This window comes from Balaenoptera borealis, assembly GCF_965194805.1.
Source record: "Balaenoptera borealis genome assembly, chromosome: 6".
Classification (NCBI taxonomy): Eukaryota; Metazoa; Chordata; class Mammalia; order Artiodactyla; family Balaenopteridae; genus Balaenoptera; species Balaenoptera borealis.
The window spans coordinates 133,049-154,726 of NC_138863.1; the positions used below are offsets into that span (position 1 = coordinate 133,049).

At 62.9% G+C, this 21,678-nt stretch overlaps 2 protein-coding genes across 2 annotated transcripts; both read right to left on the reverse strand.

Moving 5' to 3' along the window:
* Positions 1 to 4,440: 4,440 nt before the first annotated feature.
* NEU4 (neuraminidase 4) lies at positions 4,441 to 10,404 on the reverse strand (the record flags this gene model as incomplete). The annotated part of the gene is given in 14 exon segments (XM_082396765.1): positions 4,441 to 4,530; positions 4,533 to 4,557; positions 4,561 to 4,733; positions 4,736 to 4,840; positions 4,843 to 4,966; positions 4,968 to 5,197; positions 5,200 to 5,304; positions 5,307 to 5,444; positions 6,389 to 6,546; positions 6,548 to 6,633; positions 6,709 to 6,911; positions 7,419 to 7,656; positions 9,931 to 10,088; positions 10,359 to 10,404. Coding segments are annotated over 14 exon segments (1,839 nt in total). The 3' UTR covers positions 4,441 to 4,480.
* A 414-nt stretch (positions 10,405 to 10,818) lies between these two features.
* On the reverse strand, positions 10,819 to 17,725 carry GAL3ST2 (galactose-3-O-sulfotransferase 2). Its single transcript, XM_082397639.1, is given in 7 exon segments — positions 10,819 to 13,801; positions 13,805 to 14,068; positions 14,072 to 14,272; positions 14,969 to 15,155; positions 15,157 to 15,194; positions 15,196 to 15,217; positions 16,349 to 17,725. Coding segments are annotated over 7 exon segments (1,425 nt in total). The 5' UTR covers positions 16,534 to 17,725; the 3' UTR covers positions 10,819 to 13,273.
* Between the last annotated feature and the right edge of the window lie 3,953 nt (positions 17,726 to 21,678).

Sequence of the window (21,678 nt, forward strand, 5' to 3'; positions counted from 1 at the left end):
GCAGTGCAAGCACAAGCTCACGGTCACCTGGAAAGTGGGCCACACCAGACCACAGCGACGAGCCTCATCCGCAGGGCACACAGCCCGGCCAAGCACTGCTGCACTCGGGCGGTCAGCTGCAGGACCACAGTCATGCGACTATTTCACCCTGGTGCAAAGGGAGACACGTCCGTGTATGTTCCCATTTATTTCCTCTTGTATGAACCCTGGGAGGGGAGCGGGCTGCTGTCACCTTTAGGGGCAGAATGGGGAGGGCTGAGACTCTGGGTTGACTAATTAAAACAAGCACTTGTGGCCACTGAAATTGTTTTAATGACACACAGCGGAAAACATTCAAAAGACTCAATGTGGGAGCCACCAAATGGACTGCAAGCTGGTCTCTACCCCGAACTGTGGGATCAGCACAGGCCGCTGAGACTCAACTTCCACATCTGGAAAATGGACATAATACCTGCTTCACAGGGGCTTTGATTTATTAAAGGGAATGGAGTGCACAAAGCATGTGACACACAGGAGACCTTCTGTGAGTGTCTTATCCTTTCCCTTCTGTGCACACACAGAAACGGAGCACAGTACTGAAGCCGAGAGAGGGACGGAGGAGAGAGACAGCGCGGAGGAGGGAGGGAGGGAGGGAGACCCAGAGAGACAGAGACAGAGAGACAGAGACAGACAGAGACAGAGACAGGTGGGGGAGGGAGGGAGGGAGGGAGGGAAAGCCAGAGAGAGAGAGACAGACAGACAGAAAAACAGAGACAGAGAGACATGGGGGGAGGGAGGGAGGGAGGGAAAGCTAGAGAGACAGAGAGAGACAGAGAGACATAAAGACAGAGACAGAGACAGACAGAGAGACAGAGACAGAGAAGGAGGGAGGCGATGACTGCAGCCAATCAGTCACAGCAAAGACAGAATTAGTGAGTTGGAAGAAAAGTCAAGAGTGAAGCACAGAGACAGAAAATGATGAAAAACACACAGAAGAGAGTAAGAAGCATCCAGTGAGAAGGGTAGCGTTCAGGAACTTGGGTCCCAGAAACTCTGGAGTGGGATTAGGTAGCCAGTGTCGCCTGTTGGCGTCTCCCGCGGCCACTGGAACAAACTTGCTTACGGCAGCACAAACTCATCCCCCTTCAGCTCTGAAATGGGTCTCACTGGGCTAAAGTCACAGTGTCCACAGGGCAGGTTCCTTTTGGAGGCCCCGGGGGAGAATCCGCTTGCTGCCTTTTCCAGATTCCAGGGGTCACTGCATCCCTTGGCTCCAGGCCCCTCACCCATCTTCAAGCCCAGCATCGTAACACCTGCTCTCCCCTCTGACCCTCTGTCCCCCATCTAAGTGCCAGCCCACCCAGATAACCCAGGACAGTCCCCCATCACAAGACCCTTAACTTAATCACGGCTGCGAGGTCCCTTCCTCACGAAGATCACACACTCACAGGTTCCGGGGGTTAGGACGCTGACACCTTTGGGAGCCTGTATTCTGTCTACCAGACATCACGTCTGTTTCACATTTCCTTGGAGGTCCTGCCGGTCCAGTAAAACAAGGAAAGGAAACAAAAGGAACAGCATTGGAGAGGATACAACGCAACGGGCAGTCTGCACTAGAACCCCCAGCAAGGCCCGACCCAGCCTGGGGACAGCACCACAGGCGCATGACAGAGCCTGGGGAAATGCCCAGGGGCTGGTCCATCAAGTTGGAACCGAGGAAGGAAGGAAGAGGCTGGGAGAGCACAGGGCCATCCCAGAGGGCCTGGGGGGTCAGATCAGCCTGGGGGGCAGTGGGAGGAGGGGGCAGAGGAGCAGCTCCTGTGGGGTCAGGCTGGGCCGCTCTGAGGACCAGTGGCCCCGGAGGCTAGACAGCTGGGCACTGCTCGAGGTACAGTCACCCAGGACCAGGGAAGCCAGGGCCACAGGCCCCAGCAAGGTTGAGCCCTGCAGGCCAGCAGCTGGATCCAGGCCCAGAGAGCGGGGAGGGCCATCCCTAGCTCAGCTGCCCCCTACAGCAGCAAGCACCAGGGGCCCTGAGCCCTCGGGGACCAGCCAGAGCAGGTGCAGGTGGCGACAGGCCTCAGGGGTGGGTGAGGACCGTTTTAGGAGGGGGCCCGAGCTGCCCTGAGCCCAGGGACTCTCCCCACAGCCTCCCTCCCTGCCCGGGGGTGGGTCACACCTGGGGAAGCCCTAACCCAGAGCCCTCAGCCGCGGCCTAGACCACGAGGAGCCAGGATGGGGCCCCCCGAGGAAGCCACAGCTCTGGGATGGACCCAGTCACCGAAGGCCAGCTCTGCTCACTTGGGAGACCTCACTCCACGGCTGGCCTGCGTGGGGTGCTCGACGGAGGGGACTCACCGGCCCGCTGGGAGCCCCGTGGCGGGAGAAGCCTGCCCAGGATGCAGGTGCAGGAGTGGGAGGCCGGCCGCCTGCCTGCCGTGCCGGCCAGGACTCGAGCCGCTGTCACGGCCCCCACACAGGGGCAGCCGGGACCTGCCCTGGCTGGCGCTCTCCCTCCCCCAGGTAGGACAGCAGCGCTTTCCCGAAGTTCCACAAACAGGGCAGCCTGAGTAACAGGTGTTTGTTCCCTCCCGGTTCTGGAGCCAGAAGCCCCACGTCAAGGAGTCCCAGGGCCGCGCTTCCTCCCCAGGATCCAGGGAGGGTCCTCCTGCCTCTTACCTTCCGGGGGCTCCAGGTGCCCGTGGGCCTGTGGGCACGCCCCTCCAGTCCGGGGCTCCATCTTCACATGACTTCTCCCTGACGGCCTTTTTCTCTTATGAGGACACTCACTCCTGCCTGACTTAGAACCCAGCCTAACGCAGGATGGTCTCCTCTCAATCCTAACCTTAATTACATGTGCAAAGACCCTACTTCCAAACAGGTCACAATCTGAGGTTCCAGGTGGAATTTAGGAGACACTAATCACCCAGTCTGGAAGTGAGTACAGGACACTGCCGTACACATCTGTGACCTCTGGGCCTCTGGAAAGCCCCACCTGCCCGTCTTTGCTGGTTTCTGTGGCTTAAACCTGAAAACAGAAAAGCAGACTCAAGCCACTGCCCAAAAGCCCCAGGTAGAGGGGCTGTCCTTACGGGGGACTGAGGTGGCCTGGAGGTGGGGGGGTGCCTGGAGCCCAGTGGTGACCCCTGAAAGGTGGCCACCCCTGCAGGGACGGCTGACAGTGAAGGAGAGCAATAAGGGGGCCTCCCGGCTCCCAGGGGACTGGCTGTTCTGAGTTCCCTGGGGACCCTTGGGCCGCCACTGCTCAGAGGCTTCCTGGACGTCCCCACCCTTCGGGAAGACAGTGTAAGACGTCATGCTGTCCCAGAGTCCAGGCTAAGGAGGTGACAGGAACTGGGGCCATCCAGGGACACCCCAAAGAGGCTCATCACGCATGACTGGCAACTGGGGAAACCGACCAGCCCCAGAAGGTCGCCCTGCAGGGTCCTCATCATGGCGCATCAGGGCCCGTAAACAGAGCTGGCGGGGAGGGTGATAACGCGCTAAAATGAAGCCGTATTTTTTTAAAAAGAATTTCTTCAAGGAATCAGAAAGAAATGCCAAAAAGATAATCATAGTTGTGGTGGGCAGAAGGGTCTGTGTGGGTCACTTTTTTCTTTATAGTTTTATACATTTCCCACATTTTCTACAACGAACGCATTTTATTTTTATAACCAGAAAGAAGATGTTACAAAGAAGAGGAAATAAAAAGGTGCTTCCACAAGGGCACAGAGGGCCGGTCCTGGGAGGTAACCCATCCAGGGAGGGGCAGCTGCCCCCACTCCCCACCGGCCCCTCCGGCCAGCAGTGCCGAGACCACGCAGATCTGGGGCTGCCACACAGAGACGGCTTTTCCTGTCCGCCTCCTGCCCCGCGGCTGGCAGCCTCCAGCACTGGAGAGTCTAGCTTAGGGGGGCAGACCCCACAGTGACGTGGCTAGAGCACTGGGGACCCTCCCCAGGCTTCGACGTGGAAAGAATTGAGGAGAGACACCCCTGGACAGACGTGCAGGATCCCTTTATTTCTTGTTCATAAGCCAGAAAAAAGCCAGCAGAGCAAGAGGAAAGAGGAAAATGGTACAGGCGACCAAGCACCGCGGGCTAGGCTAAGGATCCCGGCGCCACCCTCCCACCGCCACACCCCCCAGCCCCTGCTGTCGGCCTTGGGAGGGGGCGGGGTGAGCCATCCAGGGCCACCCGTCCGTCCACCCTGGGCCATCCGGGCCATCCGGGCCACCCTCCCTCCCGGCTGCACACCTCCTTCCTAAAGACCAGCCCTGCTTGGACACTGTTACAACTGAGCTTCTGTGAAATTCAGCGAGGTCCCTCACAAACACCCTCACGAACCTCCATGGAGAAGCCAAGGAGCAAAGGCGCCTCTCCAGGCTGGAGCCCCGTCCAGGCCTGGGTCAGGGTCACGCCGACACCCCCGCCCCGCCACCTCCCAGCATCCTCCGCCCCTGCTCTCCTCCCCGCTCCTCCTGGGCCTGGCCAGAGGCCCATCAGGAGGGCCGGCAGCGCCCCGGAGGCTTGTCCCCAAGGCTGGGACGCCCGGCGCCGCCCTCACGTTCCCCAGGACCTACTGCAGGGAGAACATGCAGAAGGAGATCTCCTCGTAGGAGACCCCGGTCCCACTCTCGTACAGACAGGCGAAGGTCAGGGCTCTCTCGGGGGTGGGCCTGATGGACGCCAGGTCAGAGTAGCCACTGGGGCCCTCGTGGATCGCCCAGGGCTCCGTGCAGCTGTGGGGGTCCGGGAGGACCGGCTCAGGCGGATGCCCATGTGGAGCTGCGCCCTGCGCCCCACCGGGTGGGAATACAGCAGCCACGTGGGGCTCTGAGACAAGGCCGAGGGGGGACCGGGAGCTCGGGGGTCCAGGCCCCCCTGTTCCCACCAAGCCCAGACCCTGGGCCAGGCTCACCGGGGCCATCCCCACATCCCTCTGTCCCACCCAGCCCCCCGCCCCCTCGGGTGTCTCCAGCGCCCTCCTTCCTCTGGGGGTTCCTGGGGCTCAGGGCAGAGGTGTGGAAGGTGGAGGGGGCTCCTGGTACCCATGGAGCACCCCTCATCCTCCGGCCTGCTGGAGGGCGGGGCCGGAAAGCCCACAATGCTGTCCTGGCAGCCCCCGGCGGTCTCGGCCAGGGCAAGTACCAGCTCCCCAGGCAGGAAGGAGGCGCCCTCGTCTACACTGAGCACCTGCACATGGCTGCCCAGGGGCTCCGGGCATTGCAGCAGAGGATGCCCCCGGCCGGCCCTCTGTCCACCACCGCCAACCGGCCCTCGCCCGAGCGCAGGTTGGGCACGAGGCCCCCGCGGTGCCAGGTGCGGCGAAGGAGTGGGGGTCGGTCCCACAGATCTCACTGAAGCACTCTCGCCGGTCCACGCGGTACGTGTAGGCCAGCACCAGCAGGCGGCCCGAGCCCAGCCGGACGCCATGGGTGGAGCCGACAGCAAACGTGGCCCAGTCTGCAGGGAGGAAGGGCTGCTGGTCCCCACGGTCAGGCAGCACCACCGCCCTGGGGGACGGGGAGGATGGGGGACCAGTGCCCGGGTTAGGGGACGGCTCAGGAGGCAGCCACCGGCTCACTGTGCCCCCACCGTCCACTCCTTCCGGCCACCGCCAGGCTGTGCAAGCCTCTTGGGTCATTAGCAGGAGCCACGAGCCCAGGCAGGCCGCTGGGCCAGGTTCTCAGCAGGTGAGCGGGAGGCCAGCACCCAAGTGTGCGCGCTGCCCAGGCAGAGGGGCAGCTGAGGGCGGGAGGCTCTGGGCAGCCCCTCCTGGCAATGGGCTCGAGTCCCCTGGGGCGGGGTCCACACCAGCAGACAGCTCTTTAGATCCGCTGTGTCCTGTCTGGGTCTCAGAGCCTGCCCCACCCCTCTGTTTAGCTCCTACCAGCCAGGGCCTAGGTGACCCCTGGGTCAGCTTCCACATGTCAGGGTCGGAGTGGCCCCGAGGGCAGTGGGTGGTCAGGCCCTTGCGGAAGGGGCAGCAAGAGCAGAGGGAAAGCTTTGGTGTCAAGCCGACCTACCCGGCTGCAGCCCTGGGCTGGGCCCTGGGGGAGGGGTGAGAAGGAAGAAGAGGAAGGGGTAAAAGAGGTGACCCACCTGGGGTTTGGGGCCAGAAGGGACCTCAGCGCTCAGACAGAGACAGGCTCGGGAAGATGACAGAGCCTGCTGGGCGCAGGACTGAGGGGTTCCGGGGACAGGACGGGGGCGGCCCAGCAAACGGTGTTGGTGGCGCTTAGGCTGGGTGCGGAGCGAGGCGGGAGCTCCAGCCAGGCCCCCCTCCACCGCCGGGGTGCAGACCCCCCCGCGGTGCAGAATCCCATCCCCGCCCCGCGCGACCCCCACCCTGCTCGGACCCCCCTTCCCCCCCACCCCCGCGCCGTGCAGACGGGGCGCCCACCTACCCTGCTCGGCGCCGCCCACTGCCTCCGCTGCGAGGTCCCGCGCGCCACCCCAGCTGCGCCCCGCGTCCCCGCTGGTCACGCAGCAGAGGCGCGCGGCGTTCTCGCCCGCAGCGATCTGCGCGGCCTCGCGGCCGTGCACGGCGATGAAGAGGAAGACCGGCCGTGCGCGCGACGTGCACCGGGCAGGGGTTCCTGGAGCGGTGCTCGTCCAGGGCCGCCGCCCCCAGCACGCGCGCGGCGCCCCGCTGCGGGGAGGGGGCCGAGCCTCAGTCCCCAGTCCTTCCGCGCGGCGCGGGCCCCGCCGCCCACCCCGGGCTCACCCGCACGGGGCCCCCAGCCAGCGTGCCGGTCCTCTGCACCAGGCGGTGGGCGTGGGCGTCGTCGGGGCTCAGCTGCTGCTCCGCGAAGGCCAGCAGGGTGGGCCCGGGGGGCACGGGCAGGAGTGAGGGCACGCGGTACGTCAGGCCGGCCCTCTTGCCCTGGAAGAGCACGGTCTGCGCGGGGACACGCGGGGCCCCATGCTCTGCGGGCGCGGGCCCAGGACCCCAGAGTCAGCGGGGTCCCTCCGGATGGGCGAGGGTTTTCTGCGGGTGCAGGCGCCCTGTCCCTGACCCCGCCCAGCCCGCCTTCCTGTGCCCACCCGGAGACCGCCCTGTCCCAGGGCCCCTCACCCCCGTCCAGGGTGGTCCCTCCCCGACGGCTACTGCACCCCAAATGTCTGGAATCCGCGCCGTGCTCCTCTCAGCATGGCCCACGGAGAGAGAACGGGTTGGCGTCAGGAGCAGGGTAGCCTGGCCAGAGCCCCTCGACGCTGCCCACCCACGTGCTGGGGACTTGCGGTCATCACAGAGCCTGCCGGGCAGGAGGCTGCCAGGGGACCCCAAGGCTCTGGACAAGGAGGGGTTCAGTGTCCCCAAGCAGGGGCCCCACAACCACCGGAGCCGTGCAAACAGACACGCAGAAAAGGACACAGACACGAAGCACGGAAACATGGGAGATACAGAGGAAGACACGCTCACATGTGCCGCACCCAGACTCCAGGCTTCCGCTGCCATCACCCTCTCAGACCTGGGGTTCTGGGGGTGGCCAGGAGACGTATAGAGGGTTGCCTGCTGACCCAAGGGGGGCCCAGCAGCTCTCCTGCAGATAAGGGTCCTGAACTCCAGGCCCCAGCGGGACATTTGCGAGGTAGGGGACCCGCCACCCTGCCCCCCGGGCTCCTGAGCAAGGCTGGGGGACGTGGGGAAGTCCAGCAGAGCCACCCCTACCTATGGGGTACCCCAAATAGCTCACACGTGTACCCCAAGAGAGCTAGGGGCGGTACAAGCCAGTGGGGCAACAAGAGGGACCCCAAAGAGGCCAGAGAGGTCACCACCCTGCCGTCCTGCCCCTGCCCCCTCCAGGCAGAAAGGAACCAAGTGTGGGGCGGGGGGTTTAGTCTACAGGAGGGGGCAGGGGTTTGAACTTGAAAAGCAGCGGCTCCCACACAGTGATGGGAGGAAGATGAGCGCCCTCCACGACGGAGCCCCCCAGAAGCGGGAGCACACCCAGGAGAGAAGCCAGGCTGGGGGACAGGGGGTGGAGGCTGGGTGGGCTTCTCAGAGCTGAGAGCTAAGAGGGGAGGGGCGGGGGGAGACCACAAGCCAGGCACCAGGAGCGCCCCAGCAGGAGGGAGCGGCGCAGGATCCAGCCACCATGAGGAAGGCCACAGCCCAGGCCCCACGAAGCCTGGCTCCCTAAACCTTGGCTGGTCCCCCAGCCCCCTCGCCCACAGGCCCAGGTTCCTGCAGGGGTGACGGAGTGTGGCCTGGGCGGCCTTTCTGGGGTGGGGTCACCTGAGGGAGGCTCACAGGGGCGGGGCCTCGGGTGCGGGTGCATTGGGGGCACACACGGTCTGCAATCCGACGGCCCCCTGCCGGGGGTCCCATTCTGATTCGCACAAAGGTGGGCTGGCCAAGCCCCCACCAGGGATGGCAGTGCGTTTGCTCCCCCCAGCGCAGTGGGGTCCAGGGGCTGCGACAGGAACCGGAGGTGTCTGAGCAGCTGAGGGCCAGACGCAGCGGTAACTAGACAGGGTGCTGGGGGGAGGGGAGTCCCTGTACAGCGAGGCTGGCGCACATCGAAGGACACAGTCGGGATGGAGAGTGGGGTGACGGGAATGAATGCACACATACACCTCCATGCCCGAGGTCCCCGAAACAGACAGACACGCCCACTCTGCCCAGGACCGCCTGCTCCTGGAAAGCTCCCTGGGGCAGTGCACTAGCCCCACCGCGCTGCCCCCTGAGCCCAGCAGACCCCTGCCCAACGCCAGGTCCACCCACCCCAACATGCCTCTGGGGCTTCTGAGAGCAGCTTCCCGTGTCCTGGAAGCCCTGGGCCCCCACCCCCACTCTGCATCCAAGGGGCAATTGTGCCCAAGCAGGAAGCAGGTGCAGGTGCCACATGTCCCTCCAGGCTGAATGGACACAAATGGGACATTCTCTGCATTTGGCTTGCTCTGCAGGGCCCAGGACCGCCAGGAGCTGGTGCCAGCAGAAGCAGGGGGCTCAGGTCCAGCCCCCTCCGTGGGGCGGAGCGGCAGGCATGGAGGCTCCAGCAGTTAGCTGGGCCGCCTGCTCACCGCACAGAGTGGGACAGGCTGCCGGACACTCAGAGCACCCGCGCCGGGCCGCACCCTGGGATTCTGCGGAGCCCCAGAGTCTCGGGGGGCCCTCAATCTAAGAGGAAGAGCAGGCCTCCCAGGCTGCGGGCCCTGCCCAGCTGGGCCTGTGCAGCAGGTTCCGGGGGTTTGGCTCGACCAGGATGGCCGTAACCCAGCCTTCAGCGGGGCCGGCTCCCATAAGCCTCCATGCCCATCCACCCTCCCCAGCGGGGCCCTCCCCAGGGGTGATGCAACACAGAAGGGGAACCGAGGCCTGGAGAGGAGATGGGACCTCCAAGACAGTCTGGTCGCCTGGCCCTGGACCCAGGCAAGTTATCGGGGGTCATTCTGCCCCAGCAGGGACCTGCCCCGAACTCCTGCAGCCGGTCCTGTCTGGGCTCCACCCTGGAGCACGAGCCAGCCCAGGTCGCCTGCCCCACGCCCTCTGGGCCAGCACGTTTGTCCCGTGGGCCTGCTGGCGCTGGGCACACTCAGCCTGCGGGGCTATGAAACACACGCATACAAAGGGCACAGGCCCTTTGCACACAAGACGGGCAGACTTGGCTGTGTCACCTCAGGATGGGTCTCCGGCCTAACCCGGGTGTCCTGTGCCCTGTCCAGGGCAAGGACTCAATTCAGACACTTCTGCCTGGTGAAGCGTCACCTATGGGCCCAAGTGATCGTGCTCGGTGGAGCGGGGCCCCGACACCCAGCCTACATCTACCCCATCCTCTAAATCTACCCCGAGGCCCTGCAGGAAGTCATCCCATTGCGGGGGGCCCATGTGGCAACTCTGGCTGAAGGCCCTCCGTCCACAAGCCCATTGCCCTCAGGCCAAAGAGAGGCAGGTCCTGGCCCCCGAGGGCCGGGGATATAGGTGAGCAGGGAGGGGACTCACCGGGCCCCGCAGAGCTGGCTGCGGGGCGGCTGCAGGAATGCTTGCCTCTCCGACCCGCTCACAGGCAGAGACAAGGGCCCACTCCGTGGCCGGGAGCCGGGAGCTGGCCGTGCCCCAGGGCTGCGTCAGGATCCAGGACCGTCCCGCCAGCCATGCGACTGTGGTGCAGCACAGAGAGGGGTGGGGGGGTGAAGAAGGGCAGCCAGGAGGGGGCAGTGTCCGGACAGGGCCACACAGGGCTCCTCTCTGCTGGTCAACTGGCTCCACCCTAGGCACTCACCCTCCTGGCTGTGCTGGGGGCGGGCCGCCACCAGGGGCCACAGCTGACCTCCGTGGGGGACACGGGCATCAGCTGCCCCCAGAGATGCCTCCCACGAGAAGCCAAGTGAGCTCTCTGTGGTCCTTCACACCACGACCTGGGTGCCTGCCTGCCGTTCCCTTGGCCCCCAGGATGCCAGCCCCTTTGGCCCTCATGGGCCCCACATCCTACCTCTGTGTCTGGGCCACCATCTCCTCCCACACAGCAGAGCTGGGCACCGGCAGGGCAAGGCGGGGCGGGGTGGTGCTGGCACCGTGGCACCCACTGTACGGAGGTGGCTCAGATGTGGCACACATCACTTCTGCCCCCTCCAGGGGCCCCAGGACGTCTCCAGCCAGCAGCCCGTGCCCACATAAAAGCCCAGGGGTCTGCCGTGAACGGAAAGGGGAAGACAGTGTGAAGGAACAGTTCACACAGCCTCCCGCCTCTAGAGCCCCATCCAAACCAGAAGGCAGGGTCTACCTTCCTCTCCTGTCCCCCAAGTCCAAGCCAGGTGCCGTCTCACAGGCTGCCCGCTGAGCACCCAGGCCCCGGAGAAATGGGGCCTCCAAGTCCCCGCATCACCTGTTCGAAGCCCCCCAGCCAGAGCAGGGCTGTCTAACCAGGGTGCCCGGGGGCCACAGAAGGAGGCGGCCCGCACACACACGCCTTGTTCCCTCTCTCCGGGGTTTTCATGTTTTAGTTAGATGCCAGCTTTTTTAAATCTAGAGATTTCACATAAAAACCTGTATTTCCAGCTTCTCTTGAAAAATCAGACGGTCTGTCTCCCCGGCTTCCCCCACTCCCATGGGCACCACTGGCTGGGACAAGCACACCCCACCCCAGTCACCCACAGCCCTGCTCACCAACCCTGACCCAGCATCACAAGGCCTGGAGACGCCCCTCCGGAGAGGAGATTCACAGACTCTGCGCTCCCAGCTTTATTGGTTGTGTAGGACTTAGCGTTTTAAACAACTGAGTTTGTTTTGGATGGACACCCAGACAGATTGTTTCTGAAGTTCTCTGTTACAAACCATATACGCTTTACGTTGTGATAAATACCCCCAATTTTCCCTCCAAAAAGACAGTGCCAGTTTACATTCCTGCCAACCTCAAAGGCAAGAGTAACCCCCGTTGAGTTTCTATGGTAACTTCGTGTTCTTGGCTACTGTGCCACTGAGCACGGGCCCACGTCCGCGGTCCCAGCGCTGCTGGCCTGACACCCCCTCCCCTGCGACAGTCCGCTCTCCGTATTAAGCAGCAGCAGTGCTTTCTGCTTATCCTGGGCTCACTCGCTTGCCCACGTTGGCTGAGTGCGGCGTCTGGTTTTCTTTGGGGGTTCGCAGAGCTGCCTGATGCTCAGGGCAGTGATTTGCTTTGAGTCTTTCTTTAAATCGGGGTCATTTTTCCCATTCTTTGCTTGGCTATAGGTTCTCATCTATGGCCCTTACTCTCCTTCCCAGACTCCTATCAGGATGGCCCATCCTGGATCTGATTCCCCGTCTCCACTCTCCCTTGGAATTTCCTTCTTTGCGTTTTCCTCTGGGTGGAGGATGGAGGCGCCTCCGGAGGATCTCCTGGCTGACCCTGGCTCTCTGCAGTGTCCATCTATCCTTCACGGTCTCTATTCCGTTTTTACAGAAGTCATCTTTTCTGTTTCCAAATATTCTCTTTTATTCTCAAGTATGCTGCAATATGTCCTCTAATCTTACTGAAAATTCATTCTTCTTAAAGTCCCTCCATTAGGGGCTTCCGTGGTGCAGTGGTTAAGAATCCACCTGCCAATGCAGGGGACACGGGTCCGAGCCCTGGTCCGGGAAGATCCCACATGCTCACATGCCGCGGAGCAGCTAAGCCCGAGCGCCACAACTACTGAGCCTGCACTCTAGAGCCCCTGCGCCACAACTACTGAAGCCTGCGTGCCTAGAGCCCGTGCTCTGCAACAAGAGAAACCACCGCAATGAGAAGCCCGCGCACCGCAACGAAGAGTAGCCCCCGCTTGCTGCAACTAGAGAAAGCCCGCGCGCGGCAACAAAGACCCAACACAGCCAAAAATAAAATAAAAATAAAATAAATAAATTTATAAAAAAAGAAGTCCCTCCATTAAATTATGCCTAAGGGAGCTGCTGCCTGCTCTGGGGGTGGGAGCCCCCTTTTCTTAGAAATGCTGATTCCCCTGAAAAGTGTGGACATGGCCAGATGCAGGAGCACCTGAGCAGCTGCCAGGGTCTTCAGGGCTGAGGGCCCCACGTGGAAGGAAGGGGACCCCAGCACCAGGTGGACAGGCCAGGCTAAGCCTCTCAGCTGAGTGTGAGACAGTGGCTCTGTTGCTTGGGTGCTCCAGGCACCCCACTTTTCTCAGGGCATAGGGCCCATGGTGCTGGGTGTGTGCACCCCACTCTAACCACTGGACCCCCAAGCAGCCAGGGATCACGTTCTGCCAGGCAGGGCACCCTCACTGTCTCCCCACAGCCACAAACAGGGGTGCCTGGAAGCGCCCTCCTCTGGGATTGCATCCTGCGTGGTCTCCACAACAACCAAGGGTGCACTGGCCCATCCAAGCTCTCCAGCAGGTTTTCTCCTTCGCTGCACATTCACGGAGGGGGCTATCCCAACACAGAGCTGCAGCATTGACCTGTGTTTGGGCTAAACCATTTGTCTCATAAGCATTTCTAACATTTCTCAATCAAAAACCGTTCTTCGGTTGGAAATAAGCCTCCTACAGCCAAAGATGGGAAGCTGGGCATTCCAGACCCTTCCAGACCCAGCTCCCCAGGCCCATCTTCAAAGCACTGCCTGTGGGTGTTGAACCAGTGTCTCAGTGACCAGAGCCGTGTCCCCATGGCCAGCAAACTGAGGGAAGCGCCTCTGAGCTCCTCAGGGACCCAAGCCCTCCAGATTCCCTGGACTCCTGTTCTTCTGATGGACAGTGTGCTGACACGTAATTAAATATCCCTCACTTTCCTACCTGGTAAGACTTTTCTATTTGATGGATAGGCTCACGTCATCAGTCCAGGTGTGCCCAGTGTCCTATATTTGGGATCCTCACCACAGAGGTCGCCTCCAAGAGGGTGGATCAAGGGTGGTCTCTTCACAGGCGTCTTCACCCTGAGGACTGGTGGTCTGGCAGGGCCTGGGTCCCCCCGATGCCCCAGGACACCCCCCGAGCCTGAGGCGGTGCCCAGGGCCTCCCAGGGATGACAGGAGAGAGGCTAGACAGAGCCCCCGGCGCCAGGCCTCCAGGACGTGGACGTTCTTGGGGGGCTTGTCGGGGAACTGCACGGTGTACAGGCGGGCCACGTACTGGAGCCCGGGCATGACCATCCTCTGACACATGTGCAGCGTTTGCTTGTCCAGGCCCGGCCTGAGGTTGTAGCCCAGGATGTCGGCCCTGCCGGATTGGCAGGGGCGCAGCCGGCGGTCGGTGACCTGCGACTTGCCCTTGGGCGCGCCATCCTGCAAGCACAGGGCCGCCAGCCCGCGCGGCCGCTCCCGCCGCCGCTCCTCGGAGCGCAGCCGCCGCGGGCCCAGCTCTGCGCGCAGCCGGGCCCAGAAGGTGCGGTCCAAGTGCTGTTAGAGGCGCCAGTCCAGGGCGCGCCAGCGCTTAGCGCGCTCCTGGCCCGCGGTCGTCAGGCTGGCGACGCTGCGCGGGCTGCGCAAACTGAGCCTGCAGGCGACCACGTCGTCCAGCCGCCAGCGCAGCAGGCGCCTCGGCAGCACCGTGGACTCGTCAAAGTGCTCCGCGATGAGCCCCAGCCGGAAGCGCGGCTCCACGTCGGCCAGGCGCGCGCGCACGTAGCCCTCCTCGGGCGGCACGTCGTGGTCGAAGCCAACGTCGAATCACATGCTGTTCCGGGCGTAGGCGTGGCGCAAGCCCAGGCTCGGGTTGTAGTAGGTCCGCGACGACGCCAGGAAGTCTTCCAGGCTGGCGACGCCCCTGAAGGCGGGGACGTAGCCCTTGTAGTAGATGAAGGAGGACTGCAGCTGGAAGACGGGGTTTCTGAGGATGGAAAAGTAGGTGTCGCTGGGCATGACTTTCTGCACCTGTTCGGTGACAGAACAGGAAGGGCTGGTGACGCTCCGGACTCCTTCGCAGCGGCCCCCCCGGAGGCAGGTGGTGTCGCCTCCCCCGCTCCCCACCCCGCAGCACACCTGAACCTGCCCCCTGCGCTCCGCCCCATCGCCTCCCCGACCCGGCCTCCCTGCACCCAGTCCAGGCCTCCTGGCTCCCCTGGCCGCGACTCTCCACCAGCACCCGGAGTGACCCTAAAACACCTAAAACCGGGCCAGGCCCCTCACCCCCACCCTTCCCCCTCAGCCCCGCTAAGCCTTTCGGAAGGAGGTCAGAGAAGACCCCGGGAGGAGGTGACCTCTAAGCTGAGACCCGAATGACCCAGAGAAGGAGCTGTGAAGAGCCTCCCCACCAAAGGGGACAGCTCGTGCAAAGGGCCTGGGGTGGGAAGAGCTGGCGGGTTTGGCAACCAGGAGGAGGCGGGAGAGGAAGAGGGAGAGGGCGGTAGACCCTGGGGTGCCCGCCGCAGGCGACTGGCAGCCGGGAGGGGGCCGCAGGGGCTGCGGGGGGCCTCACCAGCCCCCATGCAAGGTTCCGGCCTGGTCCCTGACGCGCACACCCCCACAGCGTCAGCCTCTCCGGTCCCGGCTGGTCACACCGCAAAGCCAGGGAGCTGCGCGGGCCTGGAACCGAGCCCCGCCCCCCGGGAGCCCCGCCCCCCGCCGCACCTCCCTCCGGTTGAGCTTCAGGTGGTCGCACATGATGTTGAAGCGCCGCTCGGGGCTGCCCTGCTCAACTCCCTCCACGTAGCGCGCCAGGAAGAGCCAGGAGTAGCCCAGGTAGAAGCGGCCGCCGGCCGGCAGCGCCACCGCCAGGTTGTGCGTCTCGGCGAAGCGGAAGAGGGTGTTGAGCACGGTGCGTCTTGAGGAACATGACGTTGGTCACGGGGGGGCCCCTCATCCTGGCCCCCGAGGGGGCTGGGGGGAGAGCACAGCCGCCATCGGCCAGGGAGCCCCCGCGCTTCCCCACCCGGAGACCCCAGCCCAGCAACCTCGGAAGCTGGAGGCCCTCAGACCTTCTCCCGGCGCCGTGCTCCCGCAGCCCACACTCCTCGCACTGGCGACACCCCAACCCAGCCCCATCACTGAGCTCCCCTTACCCTGGAGACCCCAGCCCTGCAGCCCTGCACGACCACCGGCACAGACACCGTTGCTTCGTGAGTGGCCGCACCATCTGGCCCCGCACACTGCAGGCTGGGCTCCCAGGCCCTGGCTCCCTGCCCCCCCAACCTCCTGTCTCGCTCCGAGGCCACCGGCATGGCTCTGGTCCTGCCACCCAGGCCCCGTGGCTGGCGTTTCTTGGCTGACCCTTCATGCCGAGGCCAGCTGACCTCACTGCAGGGCGGGAGTGGACGCCGGTGCCCACTCCCGTGATCCCACAGTGGCACCCACCCAGCTGTGGAAGCCAGCCTGGAGCAACAGATGCCCTCCCTGCCCCAACGCAGGGCCCCAAAACAGGGCCGGTAAGAGTGACCCAGGAGGGTGGGGGACAGGAAGCAGAGGCTTGTGCCAGCCCCGGGGACAGTTGAGGGGTAGGCAGAGATACCCGGGGGCTTTGACACTCCCCCCTCTCCTGTGGACCTCAACCAGAGGGGTGGGGGCTGGCCTGGGGCTGGAGGGCCCTTCCAGCAGCCAGGCGAAAGCACTGGGCCTGGGTGGCCATCGGTGTGGACCCTGGGCTTCACAGAGGTCATACCACCAGCAAGCAAGGGAACAGCGGTCCTGACCTCCCCAGCCCTGCCTCGCCGTCGCCCTCTGCCCAAGACAACCCCAGCCCGGGCCCAGAGTCAACCCTCCCGTAGCCCTACCCGGAGGCCTGGGCAGCTTACTGCCCATGGGAGACACTGGGAGGCCCCCGGGAGACAGGGTGACCGTAAGGAAGGGCCCACTCCTCCATTACAGAGGAGAGACTGAGGCCCTGAGGGAGGCGTGGCCCACCACCATCACGGCCAGTGCTGGGTGCCTCCCAGAGGTGGGCAGACTGGGGTCCTGCTACTGCTCTGGGAGGGGGCAGCGCCCAGACCTCAGGCTACCTAACTCTGGACTCACGGCACGAGCAGCCCGACGTCCACGTGGAGGAAGCCAGCCAGCAGGAACACCGTCAGGGCCAGGAGGAGGATGGCCCAGAAGCACCTGTGGGCAGGGGGAAGCCCTTCAGCCCCCAAGTCAGGGGCCCGGGAGGAGCCAGCACTGCCCACCCCCATTCCTACCCCGTCCACCTCCCCATTGTCCATGTAACAGCTTGTATCCAACACCTGCTACTGTGCGCTGGCCCACAGGGGCCCTGGGGTGAGGGGGTGAAACCCGGGATGGGCATGAATCATCAGACTCTACCCCCACCGGGTCCCCCTACCACACCATCCACTGCTCAGAAGCCAGAAGAAGCCAAGAGGGGAACCCGCTCCCTGGGGTGGGGGGCAGAGAAGGGTGATCTGGTGGGCAGAGGTGAAAGCAGGTCCAGGGACCCCCAACCCTAAGCAGGGCCCCCTGAGAGACTGTGGCACATCAAGGGAGGGAGGGGCCCACCAGAGGGGAGCCTTGGGGGACCTGCCTGGGTGCCAGGAGCTCGGCATGTGGGGTGCAGGCCGTGGTCCCTGGGCCAGAACACCCAAGGGAAATGCTGTGACCATGTCAGGGAAGAGACAGAGCTGGGACAAGGGGCGCCCCTCGGAGCTGGGCAGTGACCGCCTCCTATGTCCTGCCATCCCGTGGACAAAGAAGCTGCAGTGGGTCAGCCATGAGGGGCCTCCCTGGCCCTCACCACCCCAAGGGCCACTTCCGACTGAGAAAGGGAGAGGAAGCCCCAGCCAGTCTCGGCTGTGTCAGCCACCTGCAGGCCGCCCCAAATTTACATCCCCAGCCTTGGCTTGCCCCAAATCTCCACGGGGTGTCCAAAGGCATCGCAGCCGCCAAGGTCCACACCACTGCTCCTGCCCTGCCCTCCAAACCCAGCCCACCCACAGGGGACAGCGGCTCCTTCCACCTGCTCTGGCCACATGGCCCCCCATCTTCTGTCTCGACCCACGCCACTCCCAGACCCTGGGGGCCTGGTTACTCCCACCTGCGTCCCTGCCCCCCACGGTCCACTCTCCCTCAGCAGCCCAAAGGACCCTTTTATTAAAAAGCCCAAGGTGCTCAAACCCTTGATTAAACCCCTTAATTGAAAAGGCTCTTCTGCTAAAACCCTCCAGGAAAATGCATGTCTTCCCAGCAGCTCCCCAGGCCCTCTGCCCCTCCCCCCCCACTCTGCAGCCACTGCCCTCCTCCTGCTCCTCAAAACTCCAGCCCCAGGGCCTCTGTACTCACGAGGCTTCAGCAGGGGACACTCTTCCCAGTTACTGCACGACCCACCCCCAGCTCCTCTGGGCTCGGGCTCGGGCTCGGGCTCGGGGCGGGGGGTCCCCCCAGCCTCCCTGCAGCACTGCTCACCCCACCCCTCGTTGTCTCTCCCTTCAGCCTCACTGCCACCTGAGGGGGTTGCATATGCGTCTGTCTGTTTGTGGTCTGTGCTGCCCACTAGCGTGTAAGCTCCTCGGTTCCTGGAAGGGCAGCTGGTATGTGCAAGGTGCTCAGCTCGTAATTGCTGAGTAAGTGAGTGAAACCAAGCACACGTCCCCTCCCCCCACCGCGGACCTCCTGGTTTGAGCTGGCGTGGGATGCAGGGGGAGGGGAAACCATGGGGCGGGGACAGGTTTTGATGTGGGGGAGCAAATCTGTTGAGTGTGAAATGTCCTGAGACACCCAGTGCAGATGCCAGGCAGTGACTAGAAAGGGAGTCTGGAGCTCAAGGAGTTGCTGGGGCCAGGACACACATTTGCACATCAGCATAAAAACCCATGTCAGTTGGAGCCTCGGCCGCAAGAATCAGAAAACAACGGTGGACTTTCCTCACCAATCTAGAAGCTTGGGAGGGAAGCCGCTGGTTCTGGCAGACTCAGCCCCACCACGCTGAGGATATTGACATCTCTCGCTCTCTCTCCACGCATGTGGCCTCATAGTCACAAGATGGCTGCCAAGCTCCAGCCATCATATCAACATTTGGATCAGCAAGAAGGGAGAAGGGACAGGACCAGCCATGATAAGGAACCAAAGGCCTTTTAGAAGCCTCTAGCAAACCTCCACTTCCATCTTTTTGGCCAAAATTCGGTCACATGGTCACCCCCAACTGCAAGGGGGCGCTGGGAAAGCATTATTTAGTGTTTACAGCCTCTGTGGTGGTTGGGGGTGGGGCGGGGGGGAAGGGAGAAGGTGATGGGTGTCAGCCTCAGTTACATTTGTGTAGCTCTACGGGAACGGTGGGCTGCAGCCTGGGCCTAGCTGGGCTTGCCCTGGAGGCAGACACATCTCTGAAGGAAATACAAGTGGCCTTCTCGCACGTGGCCTGGCTTGCGGCCCAGGACCCCGGTGTCCCAGCCAGCAGCAAGAACAACCCGCAAGTCAGGCCTGCTTAGCCCAGATGTTCAGGCTGTAGACACGTTCCGGATGTCTGCATACGGAGTTCACGACAGGCGGTCCTGGACACAGAGCCACCGCACGGCACTGCCCCACCCTAGCACGGCCTCAGTGGAGTGTTGGCAAAGCCACCGTCTTCGGGGCCTCCTCAGCGGCTGCGGCCCCCGTTTGCATCGAGGTGTTTTGGCCCTGATTTTCCAGCGAGCGGGACGCCGGGTGGTTACTGGGTAGAGGGCCACCGGGACCCCTCACTTGGCCGGGACAGCACCTCCCCCGTCACGTCTCACCGCTCCTTTCCCTCCTGCAGACGGGAGCAAGCCGGGGAGACAGGGCCTGTCCCTCCGCCTGAGACAGCCTAGGGGCTGCAGCCTCTTCTGAGCTTCTGGCCCCCGTCACGCCTGGCGCACGGCCTGACCATCCCACCAACCAGGCGACGCGGATGGCTCAGCATCCTGACCTCCTGCAGATGGGAGGTGCCTATGCAGACCTGCGTGTGCTCGCCTTGACTTTGCCAATAACCGCGTGAACCTTGCCTTCTGAGCTCCTGAGGGGAGTGACCCTGGGAGGAGCCGCCCAGCCCAGGCACCCGTCACCAGGTGGGCGGGTGCCTATCACCTGTTCCCAGACACCTGGGAAGATTTCACAACTGCCTTTCGCAGGTCGGTCCCAAGTTTCACAGCCTTTCCTTTCATAGCCTTTCCAACACCTTCCTCATCCACCTGCTTCCTGCTTATGAGTCAGAGCCAAGTCCCTGGGCCTCTCCTCAGGCTGATCTGAGGTCAGAGGGTGAGCTTTAGACTTCCCCAGTCTGAAGAAGGAGAAGGAAAAGAAGGGCAAGAGCAGAGTCCTCCTGGAACCTAACTCTGGGACCCGAGTCTCCACGCAGCCTGTGCCCGGCAGGGCAGGCTGTCCCTCGGGCTCCAGCAACGTGGAGGGGCAGCTGGTACCAGGAAGGCCTCTGGGGGTGGGGGGAGATGGAGGGCATGGCAGGGGCTGGAGGGGACGAGGGGGGTCGTGCCACACAGGCCATGGCCTCTCAGTGCAGGAGGGGGCAAGTCACAGGTGTGAGGGGACCAGATGACATACCTGCACTCAAAGAGCTTGGCACCTGGAGTGGACCCAGGGATGAGCTTCCTGATTGGACTGGGGCTTCTACATAGGGCTTTACGGGGTACATAAGAGTGTTACAGGCAAATAGAGGAAGAGGAATTCTAACCAGGGGGAAACACGAGGGAGAAGAAGCCTGGAAGGAAAGGGCAAAGCATGGCAGCTCCACTCGGGGTGGGGGTGACACAAGGACAGCAGGGAGACCCGACCCAGGCCTTAGATGAACCACTCTTTTTTTTTTTAATAGAATTATCTCTTTTCATTTTATTTAATTACGTAATTTATTTATTTTATTTTTGACTGCGTTGGGTCTTCGTTGCTGCACGCGGGCTTTCTCTAGTTGTGACGAGCGGGGCTACTCTTCACCATGGTGCGCGAGCCTCTCATTGTGGTGGCTTCTCTTGTTGAGAAGCACGGGCTCTAGGCGCGTGGGCTTCAGTAGTTGCAGCACACAGGCTCAGTAGTTGTGGCTCGCAGGATCCAGAGCTCAGGCTCAGTAGTTGTGGTGCACGGGCTTAGTTGCTTCACGGCATGTGGGATCTTCCCGGACCAGGGCTCGAACCCGTGTCCCCTGCATTGGCAGGCGGATTCTTAACCACTGTGCCACCAGGGAAGTCCATATGAACCACTCTTAACCCTCCCGAAACTGAAACTCAGAAGTGGATTCACACTGGCCTGCACTGCTAGGCCAGAAATGGCTGTTCATGTGCTGCCCTGTGGGACACCCCTGGCCCCCTGGCCCCCTGGCCCCAAGCGAGGCATAGGTCCCACCGCCCACAGCTGTGGCCGCCACTCCTCTGCTCTGGGGGAAGGAGATGGCCAGACCTCTGCACAAAACAGTCTCGAAGTTTAACATAATCCCCCAAAGAGAATTTTTAAGAAGTCAATTCTAAAGTTCAGAAGGGGGGCTTCCCTGGTGGCATAGTGGTTAAGAATCCGCCTGCCAATGCAGGGGACATGGATTCGATCCCTGGTCCAGGAAGACCCCACATGCCGCGGAGCAACAAAGCGCGTGCACCACAACTACTGAGCCTGCACTCTAGAGCCCACGAGCCACAACTACTGAAGCCCACGCACTTAGAGCCTGTGCTGTGCAACAAGAGAAGCCACCACAATGAGAAGCCTGCACGCCGCAACGAAGAGTAGCCCCTGCTCGCCACAACTAGAGAAAGCCCGTGTGCAGCAACAGACCCAACGCAGCCAAAAAAAAAAAAATTTAAAGTTCAGATGGAAGCAAATCATACAGTAATAGCAGGAAAATTCTAAACAATGTCAGGGAACACAGGTTCTAGGAGGTGTAGAAAGTCCCAGAGGAGACCCGGAGTGGGCGGAGGGCACGTGATGATAAAGGGGGGCTTTCCAGGGAGGGGAGCAGCGGGTCACCACGAGCGGGCCCCTGTGCCGGATCCCCACCTCACCGCATCGATCAGAATAAATTGGTCAAAGATGTCAACACACGGTCATGGTGTGGCCAGGCTGTCCCTCCTGGGGCTGCTGCTCTGACTGGCGCTGCCTTTCGGGACCTCAGAGCCTTTGCCCAGCAAAGAGGTATCCAGGGATTTATTCCACAGTCACCCCACGTTCCCTGATCTTGACACCAACATGCTCTGCCCCGTGGAGTCCCCACACGCTAGGACACGGCGAAGAGGCCTGTGGCCCAGGCCGAGTTAACCAGCGGCCACACTGTCCCCGCTCGCAGTGGTCCCCGCTGCCGGCCCATCCGGGGACTAAGCAGACGGAGCAATGCGCTGGCGGCCTTCCATACGGGGCAGGGCAGGGAAATCACCTCGGGGCCAGGACTCCAGGCGGAAGGTCCGGCA